The sequence below is a fragment of the Schistocerca cancellata genome, chromosome 9 (genome assembly GCF_023864275.1).
Source record: "Schistocerca cancellata isolate TAMUIC-IGC-003103 chromosome 9, iqSchCanc2.1, whole genome shotgun sequence".
NCBI lineage: Eukaryota > Metazoa > Arthropoda > Insecta > Orthoptera > Acrididae > Schistocerca > Schistocerca cancellata.
The window spans coordinates 137117418-137143306 of NC_064634.1; the positions used below are offsets into that span (position 1 = coordinate 137117418).

Here is a 25889-nt window from a genome sequence, read left to right on the forward strand (position 1 = left end):
TTTCCCTGTGGATATGTTAAATCTATTACACAAGGATGAACATTTCTTGGACAAAATCATCTTTTCTGACAAGTCGACTTTTCACTTAAGTGACAAGGTTAACACTAATAATCGTAGGATTTGGGGCAGTGACAATCCACATCAAATGTTGTAACATGTTTGTGATAGTCCTAAACAGAACATTTTTTGCACACTGAGCAAGAACAAAGTGTACGGCCCCTTGTTTTCCATGAAGGAACCATCAACGGGATGGTGTATCTGGATATATTTTAACAATATTTGATACCACAGATCGATGAGGATGATCAAGAACAAAATGTTTACTTCATGCAAGATGGCTGAAGTCCGGGATTTTCTCAGTGACAGCTTTCCAGGTGCGCCAATTGCATGACCCCATTTCCCAGACCTGACACCATTTGATTTTTTTTTTTTTTTTATGGGCTTCATCAAGGATATCGTATTTGTACCTCCCATGCCGGCTTCTCTACCTGAACTTAGAGCAAGAATTTATATTTATGCTGCCACTGAGCAAGTTACACCTGCAATGCTACAGCTAGTCTGGGAAGAAACTGACTTCTGATGGGGTGTAGGCATGATAACCACCAGAAGCAACATACAACATCTTCAGTTTAAGGTAAAAAAGCTTTGTATGTTTCCATATGAAAACACTAAACCCAGCTCTAGATCTTCTTTCAATAAATTTATATGTTTTAAAGTTATAAAGTACTTTTTGAAACACCATGTATTTCTGGCAATAAAGATGGAATTCAACTTACGAAGTCAGGTTTCGGGTTTCCATCCAAAACAACATCTGCACTATTGTGTATTTCACAAGTTTGAATCACGGCTACTGCTGCATCAGGTGTGACAACATTCCACAGACCATCAGTCCCAAAAACCAAACAGTGGTGTACAGAAACATTTAACGGTAAGACTATTACATCCGGATCAGGAGACACGACGTAAGTATTTGATGTTGGATTAAAACTCCATAAATCACCTGAAAACACAGTTTTCTGTCAGTCAGCAATGGGAAAACAAGTTCATAATGAAATAATGTTTGCATAATTACAAAAGCCAAAATTCAAAACTAACAATGAATAACACTGTGTATCAACTTACCAACTGCTGAAACACTAAATTACAAATGACTGAACAAACTCAAAAGCAAAGACTAAAAATTATTAACTATTTCACAAGAATGGTGAATAGGTAGAGGTAGTATAATTGAGTCAATGGCAATCTGAGATCCTGGAAAAGAAAGGACTAATTGTTGTTTTACTTGCAGGTATACCCGATAGTTAATGTTTCATTCGAGAAAGACTGATTACCTTCATGAAGACACGAATAGTCCAACTTCTCAGAACTGGTTTATGACAATTCTCGCAAGGCCAGTTAGTAATTTTTGTGGATAATGTCCCTTATCTTTGTCAGCAGTTCACAATCAGAAAACAACTTTTGTAAGACATGGGCATAAAATTGCTTGGCTTCCTCCACATTAACATCATTTCAAAGCTATTAAAGGTGTATGGGTGCAACTAGAACAATACCTGGCCCTAAACAACAAAAAGTTCATCACTGAAATCGATAAATTTCCTTGCGGAAGATGTCAATCAAGTGACTAATGAGAACTGGAAATTAGCATAGATAACATGAAAAGTGCAGATCAGAATGATTCAAAATCAGATCTCAACAGTGATGTTGGTAATGTTTTTCCATAAACTGTAATTGCAATACACTTAAAAGAAGATGATCTCATGAATGTCGCAGCATGCAAAGTTTTTTCAGATTAAATGTATTAATATGCTGATAAATTAGGAAATGAGACACTTAAAGCAGTAAAGGAGTTTTGCTATTTGGGGAGCAAAATAACTGATGATGGTCGAAGTAGAGAGGATACAAAATGTAGACTGGAAATGGCAAGGAAAGCATTTCTGAAGAAGAGAAATTTGTTAACATCGAGTATAGATTTAAGTGTCAGGAAGTCGTTTCTGAAAGTATTTGTATGGAGTGTAGCCATGTATGGAAGTGAAACATGGACGGTAAATAGTTTGGACATGAAGAGAATAGAAGCTTTCGAAATGTGGTGCTACAGAAGAATGCTGAAGATTAGATGCGTAGATCACGTAACTAATGAGGAAGTATTGAATAGGATTGGGGAGAAGAGAAGTTTGTGGCACAACTTGACCAGAAGAAGGGATCGGTTGGTAGGACATGTTCTGAGGCATCAAGGGATCACCAATTTGGTATTGGAGGGCAGTGTGGAGGGTAAAAATCGTAGGGGGAGACCAAGAGATGAATACACTAAGCAGATTCTGAAGGATGTAGGCTGCAGTAGGTACTGGGAGATGAAGAAGCTTGCACAGGATAGAGTAGCATGGAGAGCTGCATCAAACCAGTCTCAGGACTGAAGACCACAACAACAACAACAACAACAACAACAACAACAAATTAGTTGGTTGCACATTGTGAAATAAATTAAAATGGTAACACTTAATAATGAAAAAACAAAATTGTGTATGATCCACAATATTGCATAAACAGTATGCATTTCAAGCGTGGAGTATAACATCTTTCCAATGTTTCAGCATACTATATAGTGAATGGTAATTTTCAATGTTTGAGGTTAATAAATTATTACTATTAACTGCAAATAAATATATGCACATAAATACAACTGATGTTGCATTGTTTATTTCTCCAACTCGAGTATGCAAACAGAAGGAACCAGGGTACTGTACACCATATGAGGCACTACTGGTCTCTGGCAGCATGAAGCAACCACAGTGCGGTACACCACATATGGAAATTTCGTTTGTTTTTGTGGTGTCACCGCCAGACACCACACTTGCTAGGTGGTAGCTTTTAAATCGGCCGCGGTCTGCTAGTATACGGCGGACCCGCGTGTCGCCACTGTCAGTAATTTCCGACCGAGCGCCACCACACGGCAGGTCTAGAGAGACGTACTAGCACTCGCCCCAGTTGACGGACGACTTAGCTAGCGACTACACTGACGAAGCCTTTCTCTCATTTGCCGAGAGATAGTTAGAATAGCCTTCAGCTAAGTCCATGGCTACGACCTAGCAAGGCACCGTTAACCATTTCTAGAGAGTGTCTCACTTGTATCATCAAGAACGCTGTATACAAATGATGGATTAAAGTTAAGTATTCCAGCAGCTACGTACTTTTCTTTATAGCATTCATTACGTATCCTGTTTCAGGCCTAACGCCAGCCTGCATGAGTTGACGCGTGCATTTCGGCCTCCTCTAAATTAATGTGCGTTGTGTTGGCTAATCTGCCGACACAACAGTTTTGTTTTCAGGCATAAAACCAACTAAGGTCTTATGCGCCCATGTCAGAACCTTAGAATACGAATATGAAAAAAGGAGTTAAAAACGATTACATGTTAAGCCCTTTCAATAGAATGAAGATTAAATGACCTTCGTCATGTTGCTACGATGGATAAAAAGTAAACCACAGGCAACAGCCCATGCATTGTTTGCTAAAACAGCTGATAACTCAGACAGTAAACAGAACACAAATAGTTTTTTTTAAAATAATAACGATAATAAAAAAAGTGTACACAAAGGTACTACCGCTAAGTTCCATTGAAGGTCAAGAAGCTTACAGCTATAGATCGAATTTGTAGCAGTATCCTTAGGAAACGAATGAAGTCCAAGGTAAGCAAGGACCACCGCTCGAAGACAAGGTGGTGATGGGTTTACACTCATCAGGAAAGTGGCGGGTAGCATGAAGTTTGCTACAGCAATTCCCAAAAGTGAGCTCTACGAGGTAGCAGAGAAGAAGGACGTGCCCCAAACTGGTGGGCAAAGGAATCATCAAAAGTGGGGGTATATGATGAGTGACTGGGCATGGCAAACAAACGGCATGCATATCTGCTGAGGATAACAACACGCCGGTGTGACAGTGATCGTTTGGCCACTTCTGCATAGACTCTCAACTGGGCCAATGTAGAAGGCGCCAGTGGCCATGTGGATTCGATGATGGTGGATTGTATTTAGACGACATAAGATGGATGAAAGTGCAGATGGGTAAACGAAACAGCCATAGTCTAGTTTCAAATGGACAAGGGATCGGTATAAATGGAGGAGGGTCGTCCAATCTACTCCTCAGGAAGTAATGGTTAGGATACTTAGGATATTGAGGGACCGGGTGCAGCAGGCAGCCAGGTAAGATGTGGGAAGACCAAGAACATCTTCTATCAAGCATAAACACCTGGAATTTCATATTTTCAGCGAACAGAAGAGGAACAGATGTGGCATGTAAAGATGGTGGAAGAAACCCATTGCGCCACCAGAAATTCATACAAACTGATTTGTCAGTGGAAAAATTAAAGCCATTGTCGATCTCCACAAGTAAAGGTGATAGAGACAGCACTCAAGGCACCAATCAAGGAGACAAGTCCGTGGAGAACTGAAATAGATAGCAAAATCGTCAAAGGGAGCTGGTGGCAGACAGACCACAGTGGGGTTAATGGCTATAGCAAAGAGAACGACATTCATGACAGAGACCTGAGGATCTCTGTTCTCCTGGATAAAGGTGTCTGACAAGGCTAAACCCACATGTACCTTACGAACTCATGTCTTTTAAAAACTCCTGAAGGAAATGGGACAGGCACCCTCAGAAGCTCCACTTGTACAGAGTACAGAGAATACCACTCCTCCAGCAGATGATGTAAGCTTTCTCCAAATGAAGAAACACTGCAGTCTGGTATTTCCACAGAAAACTGTTCACGACATGGGTTGACAGAGTGACAAGATAGTCAACTGCAGAATGGCACCCTCGAAATCCACGTTGTGCAGTTGTTAGTAAGTAGCGGGACTTGATCCACCCTATCAGCCGGGCACGAATCGTACATTCCATCACCTTACAAACACAGCTGGTGAGAGAAATGGGGTGGTAGGTACAAGGAAGGTGTAGTCCTTACAGTGCTTAGGTTTCAGTATGACAGTTGCTTTACACCAGTGTCTGGTAAACATTCAATCTGCCCAGATGCAATTGTACTTATGAAGGAGAAAGAGCTTGCATGCAAGAGAAAGGTGCTGCAACATCTGAATGTGAACATCGTTCGTTCCTGGGGCAAAAGATTGGGATGAAGTACAAGCATGATCTAACTCCTTCACAATAAAGGTGGCATTCATGATTCTGAAAGGAGAATGGTATCACCCTAGCAGACGCCTCCACATTTCTGATGTAGGAAGGTAGGGTGACAGGGAGTGGAGCTCGAAATCTCTGCAAAATACCAATCTAAGGTGCTGGAGATAGCAATGGGGTCCACAGTGACATCGTCTGCTATGGTTAGGTCGAAAATTGGAGAATGGATGTTGGCCACAGATAGCAATCATAGTTTGGGCCACACAACGGAAGAGGTAGCAGAACTGGAAATTTTGGTCTCAGGCCATGAGAACTGTTCTTACCAATCATTCGCCTCGTGGACTACCGAATGTACTCCGATTTACACACCTCTATCTTCATTTGATTATTCGATTATTACACACCGTAATAATTACACACACCTTCAGTTACAAAGCCAGTACTACCTAAGTGCCCCACAGCAACTGTATCTCCAGTAATTTCTGAAAGAAGTGACAAGTTCTTCCCTGAGTACACAACCAAATTACAGTTTATATCACAATTCACCTCAGTTTACAAAATACTACTTACCCAATGACCTTGCAACAGCAAGAAAAGGTATTTCCTCGCAGGGTGGTGCAGAACGTGTCACAGGACCCGTATGGCAAACACGAGAACGATTCCAAACCACTCGACAAATTCCAGCTTTTATTTGCACCTTACCACCACTCCTTTCTATCCTCTTATATTCTTCTGGATCTTCAGGTTTGTGATCTCTAGTTAAGGGTTTCCCTCTCCATTCAGCTTCCCCTGGTAAAAGAAGATTAGTTGTACAAGGTACAAAAATATAGTTTTTTTCTAAATACAGTGTGTGTGTGTGTGTGTGTGTGTGTGTGTGTGTGTGTGTGTGTGTGTGTACACATACACTCCTGGAAATTGAAATAAGAACACCGGGAATTCATTGTCCCAGGAAGGGGAAACTTTATTGACACATTCCTGGGGTCAGATACATCACATGATCACACTGACAGAACCACAGGCACATAGACACAGGCAACAGAGCATGCAGAATGTAGGCACTAGTACAGTGTATATCCACCTTTCGCAGCAATGCAGGCTGCTATTCTCCCATGGAGACGATCGTAGAGATGCTGGATGTAGTCCTGCAGAACGGCTTGCCATGCCATTTCCACCTGGCGCCTCAGTTGGACCAGCGTTCGTGCTGGACGTGCAGACCGCGTGAGACGACGCTTCATCCAGTCCCAAACATGCTCAATGGGGGACAGATCCGGAGATCTTGCTGGCTAGGGTAGTTGACTTACACCTTCTAGAGCACGTTGGGTGGCACGGGATACATGCGGACGTGCATTGTCCTGTTGGAACAGCAAGTTCCCTTGCCGGTCTAGGAATGGTAGGACGATGGGTTCGATGACGATTTGAATGTACCGTGCACTATTCAGTGTCCCCTCGACGATCACCAGTGGTGTACGGCCAGTGTAGGAGATCGCTCCCCACACCATGATGCCGGGTGTTGGCCCTGTGTGCCTCGGTCGTATGCAGTCCTGATTGTGGCGCTCACCTGCACGGCGCCAAACACGCATACGACCATCATTGGCACCAAGGCAGAAGCGACTCTCATCGCTGAAGACGACACGTCTCCATTCGTCCCTCCATTCACGCCTGTCGCGACACCACTGGAGGCGGGCTGCACGATGTTGGGGCGTGAGCGGAAGACGGCCTAACGGTGTGCGGGACCGTAGCCCAGCTTCATGGAGACGGTTGCAAATGGTCCTCGCCGATACCCCAGGAGCAACAGTGTCCCTAATTTGCTGGGAAGTGGCGGTGCGGTCCCCTACGGCACTGCGTAGGATCCTACGGTCTTGGCGTGCATCCGTGCGTCGCTGCGGTCCGGTCCCAGGTCGACGGGCACGTGCACCTTCCGCCGACCACTGGCGACAACATCGATGTACTGTGGAGACCTCACGCTCCACGTGTTGAGCAATTCGGCGGTAAGTCCACCCGGCCTCCCGCATGCCCACTATACGCCCTCGCTCAAAGTCCGTGAACTGCACATACGGTTCACGTCCACGCTGTCGCGGCATGCTACCAGTGTTAAAGACTGTGATGGAGCTCTGTATGCCACGGCAAACTGGCTGACACTGACGGCGGCGGTGCACAAATGCTGCGCAGCTAGTGCCATTCGACGGCCAACACCGCGGTTCCTGGTGTGTCCGCTGTGCCGTGCGTGTGATCATTGCTTGTACAACCCTCTCGCAGTGTCCGGAACAAGTATGGTGGGTCTGACACACCGGTGTCAATGTGTTCTTTTTTCCATTTCCAGGAGTGTATATATTGCCAAAACACTTTCAAAACAACAGTTCTTCCTCAGTGAAACTTTTCACTTGTTTCTGTGCAGAACAGTCTTGTTTGCAACACAGAGTGATTAGTTTGTGTTGTACACATATGGCTTCTATTCAATCATGCTGTACAGTTAAAATGAATACCTCCTTTAGCACTACTGGCATATGAATGGATATATCCTCCTAGTACGAAATATCAAAGTCACATGGCATGCCCTTACTCGGTTAAAACTAATAGGTGCATAGAGAAGACAGAAAAATGAGGGGCAAGTTTCATGATGATTTCATTTAGTATGTGCACGAATGTCATGGAGATCTCGTCAAACTCCACTGGGAGACAATAAAAGAGAGCTGTTGAGGTGTTTCTTGTAAATTTCCAATTATGTATGTTCAAGAATAATGAACGAACTCATTACTTCTTCCCATATATATCTTGCAAAACAGCCACGTTCGTAAAATCAGAGAAATTCAAGTTCACATTTAGTGTTACCAACAATTGGCCTACCCAAACACCATTGGTAAATGCAGGAAGGAAGAGCGGAAACTGGCTTGCAGAGTAGACATGTTGATGGATTCAATACTACCCAATTGTGGAAACAGCCACAAAATTAAAAAGAACAAAATAGAATGACAGTATAATAAAAACTACTACACGCTCCATATTTTCATCACATAAGATGCAATTAAGGTAACAGAGTAAGCACCAACAAACACCTATCAACATGAATGTTGAACACTAAATTAATGAGAGGCTTGTTACAAAAACTGGACAAGTCTCAAAACCAGTGGTGGCTCACGAGTATACATTCTGGACATTCTCAAATTTTTAGATTCAGACGAATATAAGAGTGTGAAATTAATAGCATCTGATGTATAACAGTTATGCTTGTCAGTATATTTATACAACTACAGCCCCTGCCACTAATACTGACAACAACAACAACAACAACAACAACAACATTGTTTTGTACAAAATTAAACACACTTTGAGGCAAGAATGATACAATGTTTAAGTACCCCATGTTCTCCTATTCGTATTTCTGCACCAGCAGGAGTTTTAGTGCTTTCTCATTTTTTCAGACTAATGTACAAGATCCCTACCGCAAGTATTAGTTAACGAATAAACTTCTCGGCTCAAAATGATTCACACTTATGTTGCACTCACAACAACTTACACTTATTGTACACTTCTTTGTTAAATGTTCGCTTGTAATCATGCTCGTTTGATTTTGTCACATCCTCAGACAACGGATCTGGTCTGAGAGGCCCAACTTTCTCTGCGTCTAAGTTTTCCTGGTACTCTTTTCTGTCAGCACATACAAAATATATTCAGCACTTACAAAGACGCAGATAAAATAATTAAAAGAGATGTCTTTGGACAAGTCCGTCAACGTAATAAAACGAAGAATACGAGCAGCTGTTCGAGCGTCATCAGCTAAAATTTCCTGTAAAGTAGATGGCAGAGACAGGACAACACGAGATTGATTAAAACGGGGACGCGACAATAAAACATGGCGCACTGTCAATGCATGACCACAAGGGCACTGCGGGGCGGGGTCACCGGATAGCAGGTAGCGGTGGCTAAACCGGCAATACCCAATCCGCAACCTGGCCAAAAGGACCTCCTCTCGCCGAGATGGTCGGGAGGAGGTTGTCCAAGCTGTTGGGAACGGTTTTATGGCCCGGAGCTTATTTTCTTGAAGTGGCGACCAAGTATCCCACCATAATGACAAGCCTCTAACAAACAACCCCACTAATGTCAGACAATGGGACACAGAGGGAGGCTGGCCGAGGCAGGAGGACTGCAGCCTTGGCCGCAGCATCAGCAGCCTCATTCCCAGGCACTCCTACATGGCCTGGAATCCACATAAAGCTAACAGGAGAGCCACCATCAGTAAAAGAATGGAGGGATTGCCAGATCCGTTGCACCAAGGGATGGACCGGATATGGAGCTCCAAGGCTCTGAAGAGCACTGAGTGAATCAGAGCAGAGTACATACGGAGAATGGCGGTGGCGGCGGACATACTGAATGGCCTGATTGAGAGCAAAAAGCTCGGCCGTAAAGCTGGAACACTGGTCGAGGAGCCGGTATTTAAAGGTGACGTCCCCGATGACTAAAGGCACAGCCGACACCATCGTCAGTTATGGAGCCATCAGTGTAAATAAAGGTGTTACTGGCAAGTCGCGCACGAAGTTCGACAAACCGTGAGCAATACACTGCATCCGGAGTACCCTCCTTCAAGAGCGAGCTGAGGTCAAGATGAATGTGAACCGGAGCCTGGAGCCAAGGTGGTATCGGACTCTCACCCTCTCTGAAGGTAGTAAGCAGGGCAAAATCCAATTGTCGAAGCAGGCGACAAAAGCGGACTCCAGGGGGCAACAGGGCAGACACATACAACCCATACTGACAGTCGAGAGAATCAGCGAAGAAGGACTGATAAGAGGGGGTGGGGGTTGCGCATTGACAACAGCCGGGAGGCATACCAACAAAACAGTACGTCGCGCCGGTAGGTCAAAGGTAATTCGGCAGCTTCAGCATAAAGACTCTCGACGGGACTAGTATAGAATACTCCGGTCGCAAGACGTAACCCCCAATGATGGATTGAGTTGAGACGGCGTAAGAGGGATGGCCGAGCAGTCGGGTAGATGAGGCTCCCATAATCCAGCTTTGATCGGGCTATGGACCGATTATAAGCGAAGCAGGACAGAGCGATCCGCTCCCCAAGATGAACCACAAAGAACACGGGGGACATTAAGGGAACGTGTACAACGGGCAGCCAAATAAGAGACATGCAGAGACCAACAAAGCTTCCTGTCCAGTGTGAGCACCTAAAAACTTTGTTGTCTCCACGAATGGGAGAACAACGGGACCGAGATGTAAGGATGGTGGAAGGAACGCTTTATATCGCCGAAAGTTGATGCAAACCGTCTTCTCTTCAGAGAACCGGAAGCCATTAGCCACACTCCACGAGTATAGGCTGTCAAGACAATGCTGAAAGCAGAGCTCCAGGAGGCATGTTCTCTGGGCACTGCAGTAGATCGCGAAGTCATCGACGAAAAGAGAGCCTGAGACGTTAGGTGGAATGCAATCCATAATTGGATTGATTGCTATGGCGAAAAGGGCTACGCTCAAAACGGAGCCCTGAGGCACTCCGTTCTCCTGGAGGAAGACGTTTGACAATACGGAACCCACACGTACCCTAAACATTCAATCTGTTAAAAATGAATCAATAAAAAGGGGCAGGTGACCACATAGGCCCCACCTGTGAGAGTGGGGAGGATACCTCCTCTCCAACAGGTATCATAAGCCTTCTCCAAATCGAAGAACACAGCTACCGTTTGGCGCTTTCGCAAAAAGTTGTTCATGATGAATGTCGACAAGATCACAAGGTTGTCAACAGCGGAGCGGCGTCGATGAAAGCCGCATTGAACATTGGTAAGTAGCCTCGAGATTCAAGAATACAAACCAACCGAGCTTTACCATGCGCTCCATCACCTTCCAGACACAGCTTGTAAGAGAAATTGGGCGGTAACTAGAAGCAAGGTGTCTATCCTTCCCAGGTTTGGGTATGGGAACAACGATGGCCTCACACCAACGCATGGGGACCTGACCTTCGGTCCAGACGCGATTATAGGTACGAAGAAGAAAGCATTTGCCTGCTGGAGAAAGGTGTGTCAGCATCTGAACGTGAATGGCTCTCTGGCCCCAGAGCAGAGGACCGGGACAGTGCAAGTGCACGTTTGAGTTCCCGCATGGTAAAGGGGGCATTATAATCTTCCAGATTCAGCGAGTGGAAGGAAGGTCGCCGAGCCTCTTCTGCCTCTTTTTTGGGAAGGAAGGGAGGGTGCTAATGGGTGGAGCTTGAAACCTCCGCGAAAAAGCGCCCGAAAGCGTTGGAGACATCCACAGGGTCCACAAGCACCTCATTACCTGAAGTCAGGCCAGGTATCGAGGAGTGGGCCTTAATGCCCGACAGCCGGCGCAGGCCACCCCAGACGACATAAGAGGGAGTACAACTGTTAAAGGAGCTTGAGAAAGAGGCTCAACAAGCTTTTTTGCTGTCTTTGATGACTCTACGACATTGCGCTCGTGGTTGTTTGTAATCAATACAATTCGCCAGCGTAGGATAGTGGCGAAAGATGCGTAAAGCATGTAGTCGAGCACAGATAGCGTCTCTGCAAGCCTCATTCCACCAGGGGACTAAAACGCGACGTGAAGAAGAGGTATTATGAGGAATGGAACGTTCAGCAGCATTGATGATAACAGCCATGAGGTATTCGACCTAACTGTCACAGCTGAGAAAATCTTGGTCCGGAAAAGTCGCCAAAGAGGAGTAAAGTTCTCAGTCAGCTTGCGGTATGTTCCAGCTCGAGGGACGTGGGGATGGGGTGTGGTGTAGGAGACGAACGACACAGGGGAAATGGTCGCTTCAATAGGTGTCAGAAAGGACATACCACTCGAACCGACGGGCAAGAGTGGTAGAACAGATCGATAGGTCCAAGTGGGAGTAGGTATGAGTAGAGTCCGGGAGGAAAGTCGGGGCGCCAGTATTGAGGCAGACAAGATTGAGATGGTTGAAAACATCCACCAAGAGGGAGCCTATCTGACAGGATGCAGGAGAACCCCAAAGGCGATGATGGGCATTGAAGTCGCCAAACAATAAAAACGGCAGAGGAAGCTGAACAATCAGATGCATCATGTCAGCCTGACTAACTGCGGATGGAGTGTAAACAGCACAAACAGAAAAAGTAAAGGTAGAAAGAATAATACATACAGCTATTGCTTGGAGTGAAGTGGTCAATGGGATGGGATGGTAATAGACATCGTCCCGAACGAGCAACATGACCCCACCATGAGCTGGAATACCATCCACAGGGGCTAGGTCAGATCGCCCGGAGGTATAGTGGGTAAAAGCAATATGGTCAGTTGGGCATAACTTCGTTTCCTGGAGACCAATGATGAGTGGACAGCGCAGGCAGAGGAGCAGTTTTAATTCCTCCCGATTAGATCAAATACCTGTTATGTTCCAATGTAACAGAGCCATCGCGAATTGGAGAAACGGGGAACGAAACGGGTGAAAGAGCTGGTCACCTCGACGGCCGCGGAGGGCCAGGTTTCGAGGAAACATCGCTACACCAGTCGGGGAGGCGGATCCTGTTCCATCGAGTCGTCGTCAGCTGCGGCCGCATTCCTGGGTTGCGCAAGAGGGGCAGCATCGTCCGCCGATGACAGGCCAGCTGAGCGCCTGGCAGCAGAGCGTCCCGGAGAAACTGAGGACGGCCAGGAGCAGCAACTGTCAGATGGAGCATCAGACGAAACGTGCCAGGGTGGAGAGGGGGATAAAGACTTCTTCTTTGAGGCCTTCTTGGAAGACCAATGTGTCACAGCGATGGTGGACTGTGGGCGCTGGACCCGAAGAAATTCCTCACGCTCGGGGTCCTTTTTGGAATGCCGGACTTCAGAAGCCGGGGTCCGTAACATTTCCCCGATGGATGTCTGAGAAGAGGATCGCTTCTCAGGCGGCGGCGGAGGAGGAGGAGGAGGAGGAGGAGGAGGAAGGGTGGCCCCTGGGGCAGAGGGGGCAGGGGCTGCGAGGGAGGAGGATTTGGAAGGGAGGGATTTGGGAGGCGGAGGCATAGACCCCTGATGGGGTGAGGAGGTGGAGGGGGGACAGGATAGGGGTGAGGATACTGCAGAAGGAGTGGACACGACCGAAGCAAACGACATTGTCAACATCACAGGATGGAGGTGGTCATATTTCTTCCTGGCCACAGAATAAGACAGACAGTCCAATGTTTTCAATTCTTGTATCTTCTTCTCCTTCTGATATGCAGGGCAGTCGAAAGATCTAGGCGAGTGGAGGCCAGGACAATTGACGCACCGAGGTGGTGGGGTGCATGTATGTCCCTCACGAAGAGGAAGTCTACAATCGCCACAAAGGGGCTCAGCTTCACACCGTGATGACATGTGCCCGAAGCGCAAACATCGAAAGCATCACATAGGAGGCGGGATGTAAGGTTGCACATCACACCGGTAGCACATCACATTTACCTTCTCCGGGAGAACATCCCCTCGAAGGCGAGGATAAAAGCCCCAATGTGGACGCGACAGGCTTTGGGGCCGCGCTGGACTCGCCGGACGAAATGCACGTCACAGCGCTCCAGGTTGGCCCTGAGCTCCTCAGCAGATTGCAGCAGGAGGTCCCGATGGACAATAATCCCCTGCATCCGACTGAGCGCCAGATGTGGGACAAAGGACACTGGCATGTCCCCTAGTCGGTCGCATGCCGCCGCCGACTGTGTAGCGGAGGTGGTCTTTATGAGAATGGACCCCGAATGCATTTTAGTAAGAGCCTCGATTTCTCCGAAGATATTCTCAATATGCTGTACAAAGAACATGGGATTGGAGGTGGCGTATGTCCCCCCATCGGTCCGAGAACAGACTAAATAGTGGGGGAAGTATTTCACCCCAAACCGGCGGGCCTGTCCTTCCTCCCAGGAAGTGGCCAAGGGGGAAAAGGCAGAAGTACCAGAACCAGAGACAGAACCTTTCCTCTTAGAAAACGTGGTCACAGAGCGACCTGATGCTTGTTGACGTTTCATCTGCGTAACGTCCGCCCCGATACCACCTACTCCGACCAGGGGCTCTCCCCACGGGCGCCACCCAGCCTCAGCAAGGGCCACCTGGCAGGATGACCATTGCCGGGAGTCCTGATGCCCCAGGTAGACGGACATCTACTCCTTGGCTGATGTGGGGAGGGTGCAGCTCAGGTATCGGCAGTACGATCCCTGCGTTGTCAGGGGCTACAACCTAGAGGGTACATGGCGACCCCACCACAATGGGCTGGCTACCGTGCTGGATTTCGGGTGCCATGGAAAGTCCATCATGATCATAGGTGCAGATGGGGACGCACTATGGTCCTAACTTGTGCAACCCATCAGGCGTTTAGACCCATACTGATCAACAGTGGGTGCAGTTACGATGATGAGTGCCAAGGTCTTAGTACACTGAGGACCGGTGATACACCATGTAAGGTGTCCTTCCCCAAAATGCTCGTACATCTGTAGAATTTTGAAAAATGGAGGTCAAACTCCAATGGGGACCATCACATTGAAAGCTGAAATGGTTGAAACTCCTTTTAGTCGCCTCTTACGACAGGCAGGAATACCTCGGGCCTGTTCTTACCCTGGACCCGCAGGGGGGCTCAAAGGGGTGTATCTAAGGTGTGAAGAAAGTACAGAAAGATGGGAAATGTGAACGATAGATATTGCAGTGATCGTCCTCATATGACAACACCAATGCAGGATAGTTTCCTCCAACTGTCTACTTGCAGGTGACTAACATCAACTGTCAGAAATATTGGAAATGACTTCTCCCAGGTAAGAAGGAGTCATATCTCTTGCAAAACTGCACCACTGCAGATTGGATTAATGTCATGTTTGCTGATGAGAACAGGATTGGTTTGTGACTGGACATTACATGTGTTAGGATTTGGAGAAGCAGTAGACAACACCAGGAATGCTGAAATGTTCAAGAAGGCCATCCGTTTACAGGTGGAAGTGTAATGCTCTGGACGACAATAATGATGGGATGGCGGACCACCTAATTCCCATCTACAGCAATTTGACTAATCCCTGATACAGACATGAAAAAAAAAGAGAGAGAGAGAGAGAGATGTTAAAATGGCTCTGAGCACTATGGGACTTAACATCTGAAGTTATCAGTCCCCAGACTTAGAACTACTTAAACCTAACTAACCTAAGGACAGCACACACATCCATGTCCGAGACAGGATTCTAACCTGCGATTATAGCAGCAGTGCGGTTCCGGACTGAAGCGCCTAGAACTGCTCGGCCACAGCTTACACATGTGAAGTCTGTGACAACTTCATCCTAGTCAATGACAATGCAAGACCCCATTGTAGTCTAGCAGTATCTCATTATCTTCAAAGATGCAGCACCAACCAAATGCATTGGCCAACAGAGTCCCCAGACATGAATGCAATTGAGCGTGCACAAGACCTATTGTAGATGGCCATCACACAACGTCCGAATCTTCTGAACCTCACTGGTGCCACCACTGAGTGGGACCTCATACCCAACATAAACTTGATAGTCTCACTCAGAGCACGCCTCACAGAGTGAAAGAACTCCTCTGTGTGCGGGGAGAGCATATGCACTACCAAGACTGATAATCATTGTCATTGTAATCGTAATCATCATCATCAGCAGCAGCAGCAGATAAAGATTTTCACTGTTTTTATTTTCAAGGAGAGAGCCTGTTTTGTTTTGTAATAATTTTTTGTAACTAACCAGAACTGTTCTTGTCTTCAGAAAGAATTTGTTTACTTTGTTAATAAGGTATTGCACAAACCTCAACGTGTGTACTATAAAAAGTCATTGTAGTAAACACTATGACATTCCGAACTTTTGTTAAGGTGTGGATGTCTCATCAGTGGAGATTCATTTATCAGTTCTGTTTAATGTATACCATGGAGGTTCCCTCTCACTAAGAAATGTTCTACAGGATAGGAGTCTATCCAGTGTATGGTCAACTATTTTTTTTAAACTTCTGCGGTAGTTCCTCTACATGCTCCCACCCTGAGCTGAAAGTTTCGAGTTTCTCATTGAGACATGACACTACTAATTTTTATCTAGTTTACTGTACATATTTACCTTTCTATTTGTTTCAGTTGTCCTTTGTATTTTTGTACTTACTGTTGCCACAGCTGCGTCAAGGTCATTGATACCAGTTTTGATGTGGACATCCTCAAACAGGTCAGGCCTATTTGTTGCCATTATATCCAATACATATCCATCATGAATGGAGTTCTTAACTATGTGTTCTACATAGTTTTCTGAGAAGTCATTTAGTAATGTTTCACACGATCTTTTATAATGCCCACTGCTAACAAAACTAATTTTTCTAATTAATTGTTGGATGATTAAAGTCTCCACCCTGGATTATAGTAAGTTCCCGGTTACATCAGGAGATGAGTCTGGTGGGCGACTGAAGGACTATTATTTTATGACCATCCCTGACACTGAGTCTTGTCCAAACAATCTCACATGCAGCCTCAATTTGCATCTTAGCGGATTTGTGTTTCTTGTCCACTGCGACAAATACACCTATTTGCCTATGCTTTCAACATATGCTCAAATTGTCCCCAAAAATTTCACTGCTATAAATTTCAGATTTCAACCTGCTTTCAATGACTAACGTAGCAGAATACTGTCAAATGATCTTTCATGAAACCCAAATAAATTTTGGTCGTAAGTATAGGTTGTTAGTGGAACCAAAGCGAGTGTCCAGTCCTTAGCGAATGAGATGGAATCTGAAATTGACAGTAGCAAATAAAAGCTGAAATAAGTAACTGTTTTCAAATGTTCTTTTAGAATGAACAACCCACGAGAATACCACAATTTAAGCCTTGTACCATATGAATGAAATAAGTGTTAGTGTCAGTGGTGTTCCAAATGAAGTCATCAAAATTGCACAAAGCTTCAGGGCCTAGTGGAATCGCTATCGCTATCTGAATCTATATTGAATTTGCGGCAGTTAGCCCCTTCAACAAAAAAAACGTACCCAGTTCTTGGAAAAAAGCGCAGATCCGCCTGTCTACAAGAAGGGTAGTAAGAGTGATCCACAGAACTACTATCCAATATCCTTGAAATCAATTTGTTGAAGACTTTTAGAACATATTCTGAGTTTAAACATAATGAGGTATCATTGAACAGAATGACCTCCTCGATGCCAATGAGCACAGATTCCAAAAACATCAGTCTAGTGAAACTCAACTCGCACTTTTCTCACATGACACACTGAAAGTTTTGGATCAAGGGAGTCAAGATAGATGCAGTATTGCTCGATTTGCGAAAAGCATTTGACTCAGTACCACACCTACACTTACTGTCAGAAATATAACCATATGGGATATCAAAAAAAATATGTGACTGGATTGAAGCCTTTTGGTAGGGAGGCGCGGCATGATATGTTGAATGGAGAAACAATGTCAGACGTAGAATTAACTTCAGGTGTGTCGAAGGGATCAGTGCCGAGACTAAGTGTTCATGTTGTACATTAATGACCTTACAGACAATATTCATATTAGCCTCAGACTTTTTGTAGATGACGCAGTTATCTATAATGAAGTACTATCTGAAACAAACTGCATAAATATTCAGTCAGATCTTGATAAAATTACAAAATGGCGCAAAAACTGGTAAGCTGCTTTAAATGTCCAGAAACGTAAAACTCTGAACTTCACAAGACAAAAAATTGTAGTATCTTGTGACTATAATATCAACGAGACAATTTTGGAATCAGCCAGATCAATACAAATACCTGGGTGCAACACTTTGCAGGGACACAAAAAGGAATGACCACAGAGGCTCAGCTGTAAGTAAAGTAGGTGGTAGACTTCAGTTCATTGGTAGAACACTGGAGAAGCACAATACAGAGACTGCTTACAAATTATGCCCACGACCTGTTCTGGAATACTGCTAAAGTTTGTGGGACCCATACCAAATAGAACCTAGAAGGGATACTGAATGTACACAGAGGACAGCACGAATCGTCACATGCTTCTAATCTGTGGCACAGTGTCAGAGATGTAGTGAAGGAACTGAACTTTAAGACTGAAGACTCTTTTAAGATAGATGTAAACTATATCGAGAAAGTCTATTCACAAAATTTCAAGAACCGGCTTTAAATGATGATTCTAGGGATATACTACAACCCCTTATGTATTGCTCACATAGAGGTGATGAAGATAGGATCAGTATAATTACTGCATGAACAAAGGCATTCAAACAATCATTCTTGCCGTGCTCCTCATGTGGACAAAATGGGAAGAAACCCAAATAACTGGTACCGTGGGATGTACCCTATGCCTTGTGCCTCATCGTGGTTTCCATAGTATAGATGTAGATGTGGATGAAAATAGTGCAACAAAACACAGACAGTGACAGCAAAGCACAGATCATCAACAAAGCAAATGACAACGCAATCAACACCAGTGAATGGTAAGCTGCACAGGTGGCTATGAACATCTGCAGTTCACTATGTCACAAAGTCTCTTGACTGCTGCCAATCTGAACTAAAATCAGAACTCGGGAGTCCGCATGCCAAGTTATAGTTCCCACATAGCATGAACCCATAGAGTAAACAAAAAATACAAAAATTTCATATGCTTTTCATATACACTCTGCAACATGAAAATTTCATTCTGTAAACACTCCACAAGCTGTGACTAAGTCATGTCTCCGCAATATCTGCTCTCCAAGAGGCTTGCAAGTTTTGCAGAACTTCTGTGAAGTTTGGAACATAACAGATGAGGTACCAGAAGAAGGAAAGCTGTGAGGACAGCTTGAGAGTCATGTTTGGGTAGCTCAGTAAGTAGAACACTTGTCCACAAAAGGCAAAGACCCTGAGAAACGAGTCTCTACCTGGCACACAGTTTTAAGGTGCCAGCAAGTTTCACTTTGCAAATTGTTGTTTACTTTGACGGCCACATGACCATGAGCTCAACCCATATCTGCACATGTTGCACAATATCCAGGGATCAGCACAGTTGGTTACAAGCAGCTTCTAGTCCTATGACAGCTTTTGATATCACTAAAAAGCTAGCACTGATACGTTCAAAGTTTCCAGGTAAGGTACCTATGAAGACCTCTTCCATAGTTTTGACAGCACTTGATTCTTGGCATTGAAAGTGTTTGTTCCTTTGATTTCTGCATCTGTAGTGGAGCTGTTTGACAACATTACAGTGTTATAGCACATTAAAGCACTTTCCTGCACTAATTTCATATTGTTTACAAAATATTTCCCCGCCAGTGCTGAAGAACTTCTCTCCAAAATCATGAACAAAACTGCCCAACGTCATGCTGTTGGAGCACTCCAGTTTCAGCTTGTTGAACCAGACTGAGTCCCTGCGAGAGGCCTGCATGGGGGTCTTCCACACATTCATAGTCTCCTTAAGGGCACGCAGTTTCTTGTGCATACTGAGATTATGCCATTCCGTCTCCCAAAGCAGAAAAACCTTGATGCGTAATAATGATCAAAGGTCAGTTACAGGGATGCCGATCTCCAGAAGATCGTTTCCGTGTAGCCTGTTTGGCCAGTTCATTTTCTCGGATTCTGATGTGACCTGGGGTCCACAGAAACACCGCAGAACAGCTGGACCATTCCAGGGCATAGACGGACCCCTGGATGGTCACTACCAAAGGTTGGCGTCGATAACTTGTAGGCTGCTCAAGGAGTCTGTACAGAGAAGAAACTACTTGCCAAGGCATGAGCTGATGCACTCAAGAGCACAAGAAATGGCAGCCAGCTCTGCGGGAATTATGGGAGGCACCAACTTTGACACATGAAGTACACAGTGATAGGAAATTTTGGATAAAAATCGGGAGCGGGTCCCTAAGACCCACTCATATAATGTAGCAAGGATATGATGTTGCCAGATCGTGTCATATGCTTTTCGTAAATAACAAAAGGCGGCAACCAGGTGTTGGCATCTGGAAAAGGCTGTTCGGATGGCAGACTCGACGGAAAGTAGATTATCAATGGTAGAGTGACCATGGAGGAAACTGCCCTGGCATGGAGCCAGTAGGTCACCTGACTCCAGGACCCAACACAACTGCTGACTTACTATACATTCTAACAGCTTACAAAGAACATTGGTGAAGCTGATCCATATCAAGCAGGTTTTTACAGGGTTTGAGCACTAGAATGATGGTGCTCTACTGCCACTGCGATGGAAAGACACTATCGCACCACATCCGTCTCCCAAAGCCGGAAAACCCTGCGGTGTAAGACAGAACGCAGGTCAGCTTCGGAGGTGCCTATCTCCAGAAGCGTTTTCGCGTCGCCTGTTTGGCCAGCCTGTCGACAAGTTCCTTTGACAGGGATTCCAACATGACCTGGGGTCCACACAAACACCATGGAATGGCGGGACTGTTCCAAGGCATAGATCGACTCCTGAATGGACGCTACCAGAGGGTGGCGAGTGTAGCACTGGTCAATAGCTTGTAGGCTGCTCAATTAGTCAGTACACAGGAGAAATGGCTCGCCAGGGCACGAGCAGATGTGCTAAACAGCACGAGATATGGCCGTCAGCTCTGCAGTGAAAACACTGCAGCCAACTGGCAAGGAGTGCTGCTGAATATGTCCTCCATGAACATATGCGAAGACTATGTGACCATCAGCCAATGAGTCGTCGGTGTAAGCCACTTCAGAGCCCCGGAACAAGTCAAGAATCGAAAGAAAGTGATAGCGTAGAGCCACAGGGTTAACGGAGTCCTTAGGGCCATGCAAAAGGTCCAGACGAAGCTGCGGCTGAGGCATACACCATGGAGGAGTACATGAACCTTCCCTTTAGGGAAGGAGTCCAGTTCAGAAAGAAGGGACCATATGTGAACCACAATCATTAGCCCCGATCTGGGCCACTGATGCGGGAGATGGACTGCCACGGACAGGAAAAGGAGACGGTAATTCGGATGTTCACTATGAATCTGTGCTTCGTAACTGACAAGCAGTTGCGCATGTCTGATCTGCAGTTAAGGGACAGCAGCCTCCGCCAGGACACTGGTCACCAGACTCGTCCTAAAAGCTCCTGTTGCTAATCGAACCCCACAGTGGTGCACAGGGTCGAGTAAATACAATGCTGAAGGCACTGCCGAGCCATAAACCACACTCCCATAGTCAATACGGGATTGGACAAGGGCTCTGTAGAGCTGCATCAGCGTACAGAGATCTGCACCCCAATTGGTGTTGCTCAGGCAACGGAGGGTACTGAGGTGCTGCCAGCACTTCTGCTTAAGCTGACGAAGATGAGGGAGTCAAAGTCAACCGAGCGTCAAAAACCAGTCCTAGGAATTGATATGTCTCCACTACAGTGAATGGATCATCATTCCAAGGTTAAGTGCAGGTCCTGGATGAATGGTACGATGCCGACAAGTGCATGACACACGGCTTTGAGGCTGAAAACGAGAAGCCGTGGGCTAGAGCCCATGACTGCACCTTGTGGATGGCTCCCTGGGGGTGCCGCTCTGCAACAACAGTACTGGAGCAGCAGTATGAAATGCAGAAGTCGTCTGCATACATAGAAGGCGAGACGGAGGGCCCGACAGCTGCTGCAAGACTGTTAATGGCCACTAAAATTAGAGAGGCACTCAATACAGAGCCCTGCGGGTCTCCATTCTCCTGGATATGGATGGAACTATGAGAGTCACCTACTTGGACACAGAAAGTACGGAGCAACAGGAAGTTCGGATAAAAATCTGAAGTGGCCCCTGGAGACCACATCATACAATGTGGCAAGGATATGATGTCGCCAAGTCGTGTTGTATGCTTTAAGTAAGTCAAAAAAGATGGCAATCAGGTGTTGCTGTCTGGAAAAGGCTGTTCGGATAGCAGACTCGACAGGCACAAGAGCATCAGTGGTAGAGCAACCCTGGCGGAAGCCGCCCTAACATGGAGCCAGCAAGCCACATTGACTCCAGGATCCAACCCAACTGGTATCAACATCAAGCGGGTTTTTACCGGGTTTGAGCACCGGAATGATGGTGCCCTCCCACCACTGCACAATGGAAAGACACCATTGGACCAGATCCGGTTGAAGATGACAAAAAGATGTCGCTTTTAGTCAGATTAGAGATGTTTAATCATCTGGCTGTGGATGCAATCAGGCCCAGGAGCTGTGTCAGGCAATGTGCAAGGGCACTGAGGAGCTACCACTCTGTAAATGGGACATTATAGGATTCACTGCACTGCTTAGTGAATGAGAGGACGTTCCCTTCCAGCCGCCGTTTGAGTGTGTGAAAGGCTGGGGGGTTATTCTCAGACACAGAGGTTCAAGCAAAGTGCTTGGCAATCGCATTTGTGTCGGTACATAACTAGTCATTTATGGTAACACTGGGGATAGTTGTTGGGGCCTGGTACCCGAAAAGATGTTTGATCTATGCCCAGACTTGGGCAGGTGACATGTGGCACCCAATGGTGGAGACGTATCTCACCCAACACGCCTCCTTCCGTTGTTTGATAAGGTAATGAACACGGGCACGGAGCCATTTAAAAGCTATGAGGTGCTCCAGGGAAAGGTGCTGCTTATGCCACTGTAGAGCTCGTCGACGCTCCTTAATTGCTTCAGCGACTTCCTGTGACCACCAAGGGACTGCCTTATGCCTCAGGCACCCTAAAGAGCGAGGGATCGCGTTTTCTCCGCAGAAACAATTGTGCTAGTCACCTGCTCAACCATCACATCAATGTTACCGTGTGGGGGAGATTCAGCAGTGACAGCAGAGGTGAAAGTTCCCCAGTCTGCCTCGTTCAAAGCCCATCTGGACAGGCGTCAGTGTGCCTGACGCTGGGGCAGTGACAGGAAGATAGGGCAGCGGTCACTACCACACAGGTCGTCATGTGCTCTCCAGTGGACGGATGGGAGAAGTCCTAGGCTGTAGACTGATAAATCAATGGCCGAGTAACTACTATGAGCCACACTGAAATGTGTGGCAGCCCCAGTATTTAAGAGGCAGGGGTCGATTTGCGACAGTAAAGTTTCGACATCTCTGCCTCAGCCAGTAGGCATGGTACCACCCCACAAGGAGTTATGGGCATTAAAATCTCCCAGAAGTAGGAAAGGTTTAGGGAGTTGATCAATCGTTCAGGGGTACTGCACCATCTGGAGGAAGATATACATTCCAGAGAGTTATTTCCTGTGTCGTCCTTATCCTGAGAGCCACAGCTTCAAGAGGGGTTTGAAAGGGCACATGTTCACTATAGACAGAGTTTAGGACATAGACACAAACTCCACCTGACACTCATTTATAGTCGCTACGGTTCCTGTAATACGCCTTACAGCCGCAGAGGGCACGGGACCGTATTGCTGGGAACCAGGTTTCCTGGAAGGCAATGCAGATAGGAGGTATAAAGCTTAACAGTTGCCGTAGCTCAGCCAGGCGGTGGAAAAAACCGCTGCAATTCCACTGGAGGACGACATCTTGAGACTGGGAATGCATGGAACATTCAATGAGGCAGTTTATGCCTCAGTCATCTGCTGCCACCAATTTATTGCCTGAGCAGTCTACATGCATTGTGTCTGAGCGTTTGGCGAGATCTAGGTCCTCAGGGGACGTCAAAATCTCCACACCCCATCCTCAGCTGCAGAGCTTGTAGGTAGCAGCGGTGTGGGTGCCACCACAATTTCCTTGGTCTTAGGGGTTTTCTTTTTGGATTTCTCTCGCTGCTACTTGGGTTTGCCTGGCTGGGAGGACTTCACTGGCTCAGTCTCCAGGACTGAGGATGAGCATGAAGCCCTACGACCAGCTGTTTTTGGGCTCTTCAGCCACTGGCGGGTATCATCTTTCCCACTACAAGGAACCTGGGAAGGGAGTGACCTAAGGGACCCCTTCCTAGCGAGAGAAGCCGAAGAAGACTTGAGCTTCTCCGGCTTAGAAGAGGGGACGAACGACACCAAAGGATTGGAGGGGGGGGGGGGGGGGATGTTGCTCCCGAAGTAGGTGGTGCAGGAGCAACAGTGAGGGAAATACCCCCCACCATCAAGGGGGCAGGTGTGTAGTCTTCCGCCTCTGAGAGGTGACCTGGGTTGGCGGAGCTGTTGTTGTTGTGGTCTTCAGTCCTGAGACTGGTTTGATGCAGCTCTCCATGATACTCTATCCTGTGCAAGCTTCTTCATCTCCCAGTACCGACTGCAGCCTACATCCTTCTGAATCTGTTTAGTGTATTCATCTCATGGTCTCCCTCTACGATTTTTACCCTCCACACTGCCCTCCAATATTAAATTGGTGATCCCTTGATGCCTCAGAACATGTCCTACCAACCGGTCCCTTCTTCTAGTCAAGTTGTGCCACAAACTTCTCTTCTCCCCAAGCCTATTCAATACCTCCTCATTAGTTATATGATCTACCCGTCTAATCTTCAGCATTCTTCTGTAGCACCACATTTCGAAAGCTTCTATTCTCTTCTTGTTCAAACTAGTAATCGTCCATGTTTCACATGGCTACGCTCCATACAAATACTTTCAGAAATGACTTCCTGACACTTAAATGTATACTCGATGTTACCAAATTTATCTTCTTCAGAAACGCTTTCCTTGCCATTGCCACTCTACATTTTATATCCTCTCTACTTCGACCATCATCAGTTATTTTGCTCCCCAAATAGCAAAACTCCTTTACTACTTTAAGTGTCTCATTTCCTAATCTAATTCCCTCAGCATCACCCGATTTAATTCGACTACATTCCATTAACCTTGTTTTGCTTTTGTTGATGTTCATCTTATACCCTCCTTTCATGACACTGTCCATTCCATTCAATTGCTCTTCCAAGTCCTTTGCTGTCTCTGGCGGAATTACAATGTCATCGGCGAACCTCAAAGTTTTTATTTCTTCTCCATGGATTTTAATACCTACTCAGAATTTTTCTTTTTTTCCTTCACTGCTTGCTCAATATACATTTTGAATAACATCAGGGATAGGCTACAACCCTGTCTCACTCCCTTCCCAACCACTGCTTCCCTTTCGTGCCCCTCGACTCTTATAACTGCCATCTGGTTTCTGTACAAATTGTAAATAGCCTTTCGCTCCCTGTATTTTATCCTTGCCACCTGCAGAATTTGAAAGAGAGTATTCCAATCAACATTGTCAAAAGCTTTCTCTAAGTCTACAAATGCTAGAAACGTATGTTTGCCTTTCCTTAATCTAGCTTCTAAGATAAGTCGTAGGGTCAGTATTGCCTCACGTGTTCCAACATTTCTACGGAATCCAAACTGATCTTCCCCGAGGTCAGCTTCTACCAGTTTTTCCATTTGTCTGTAGAGAATATGGGTTAGTATTTTGCATCCGTGACTTATTGAACTGATTGTTCGGTAATTTTCACACTAGGAGCTGATGGTGCCAGAAATGTTGTAGCAGCGGCATTAGACGATCATACGCACAGGCTGCATGCGTTCCAGGAGACACCGGCAGATGACATACCTCGGAAAGTGTCCACGACCAAATAGTTGAATTGCAGGTTGTGAAATAACGCCTCCCATGACTCAGTAGAAATAATTAATTATTTATGTCAAAGGAAAGATATGTTTTGCGTTAAGTAAAGCGATCATGTAATGCTGATTGAGTGTTAATGCCAAGCTTACTGTGATCGGCACAGCAATAACATCTCTGTTATTGCTATAAATTATGATGCGTGACCGATTTTGCGCTCTCTATTGTTCTAGTGCTTTTCTTTTAGCCTCTCGAACTAACAGATTCTATTTTGTCAGACATTTTTGCTCTAGTGAACTCTATTTCTTAATACTGTAATTATTATTTATGTTTTACGACTTATTATTCATCGCAATTACTGCTATATTATTACTTCTCACAGTGACTTTCTCTGCGGATGAGCCTTCTAATTTCTAAACAGGAAATATTAA

At 45.8% G+C, this 25889-nt stretch overlaps 1 protein-coding gene across 1 annotated transcript in view; it reads right to left on the reverse strand.

Annotated features, from left to right (window-relative positions):
• LOC126101555 (uncharacterized) overlaps nt 1-25889 on the reverse strand; it is a 93732-nt gene that overhangs the window by 43980 nt on the left and 23863 nt on the right. Inside the window, exons 3-4 of the mRNA XM_049912192.1 lie at nt 5687-5905; nt 777-1000 (exon numbers count right to left, since the gene is read on the reverse strand). Of these exons, the coding sequence (XP_049768149.1) occupies nt 777-1000; nt 5687-5905 (443 nt within the window). The remainder of the gene's footprint in view (nt 1-776; nt 1001-5686; nt 5906-25889) is intronic.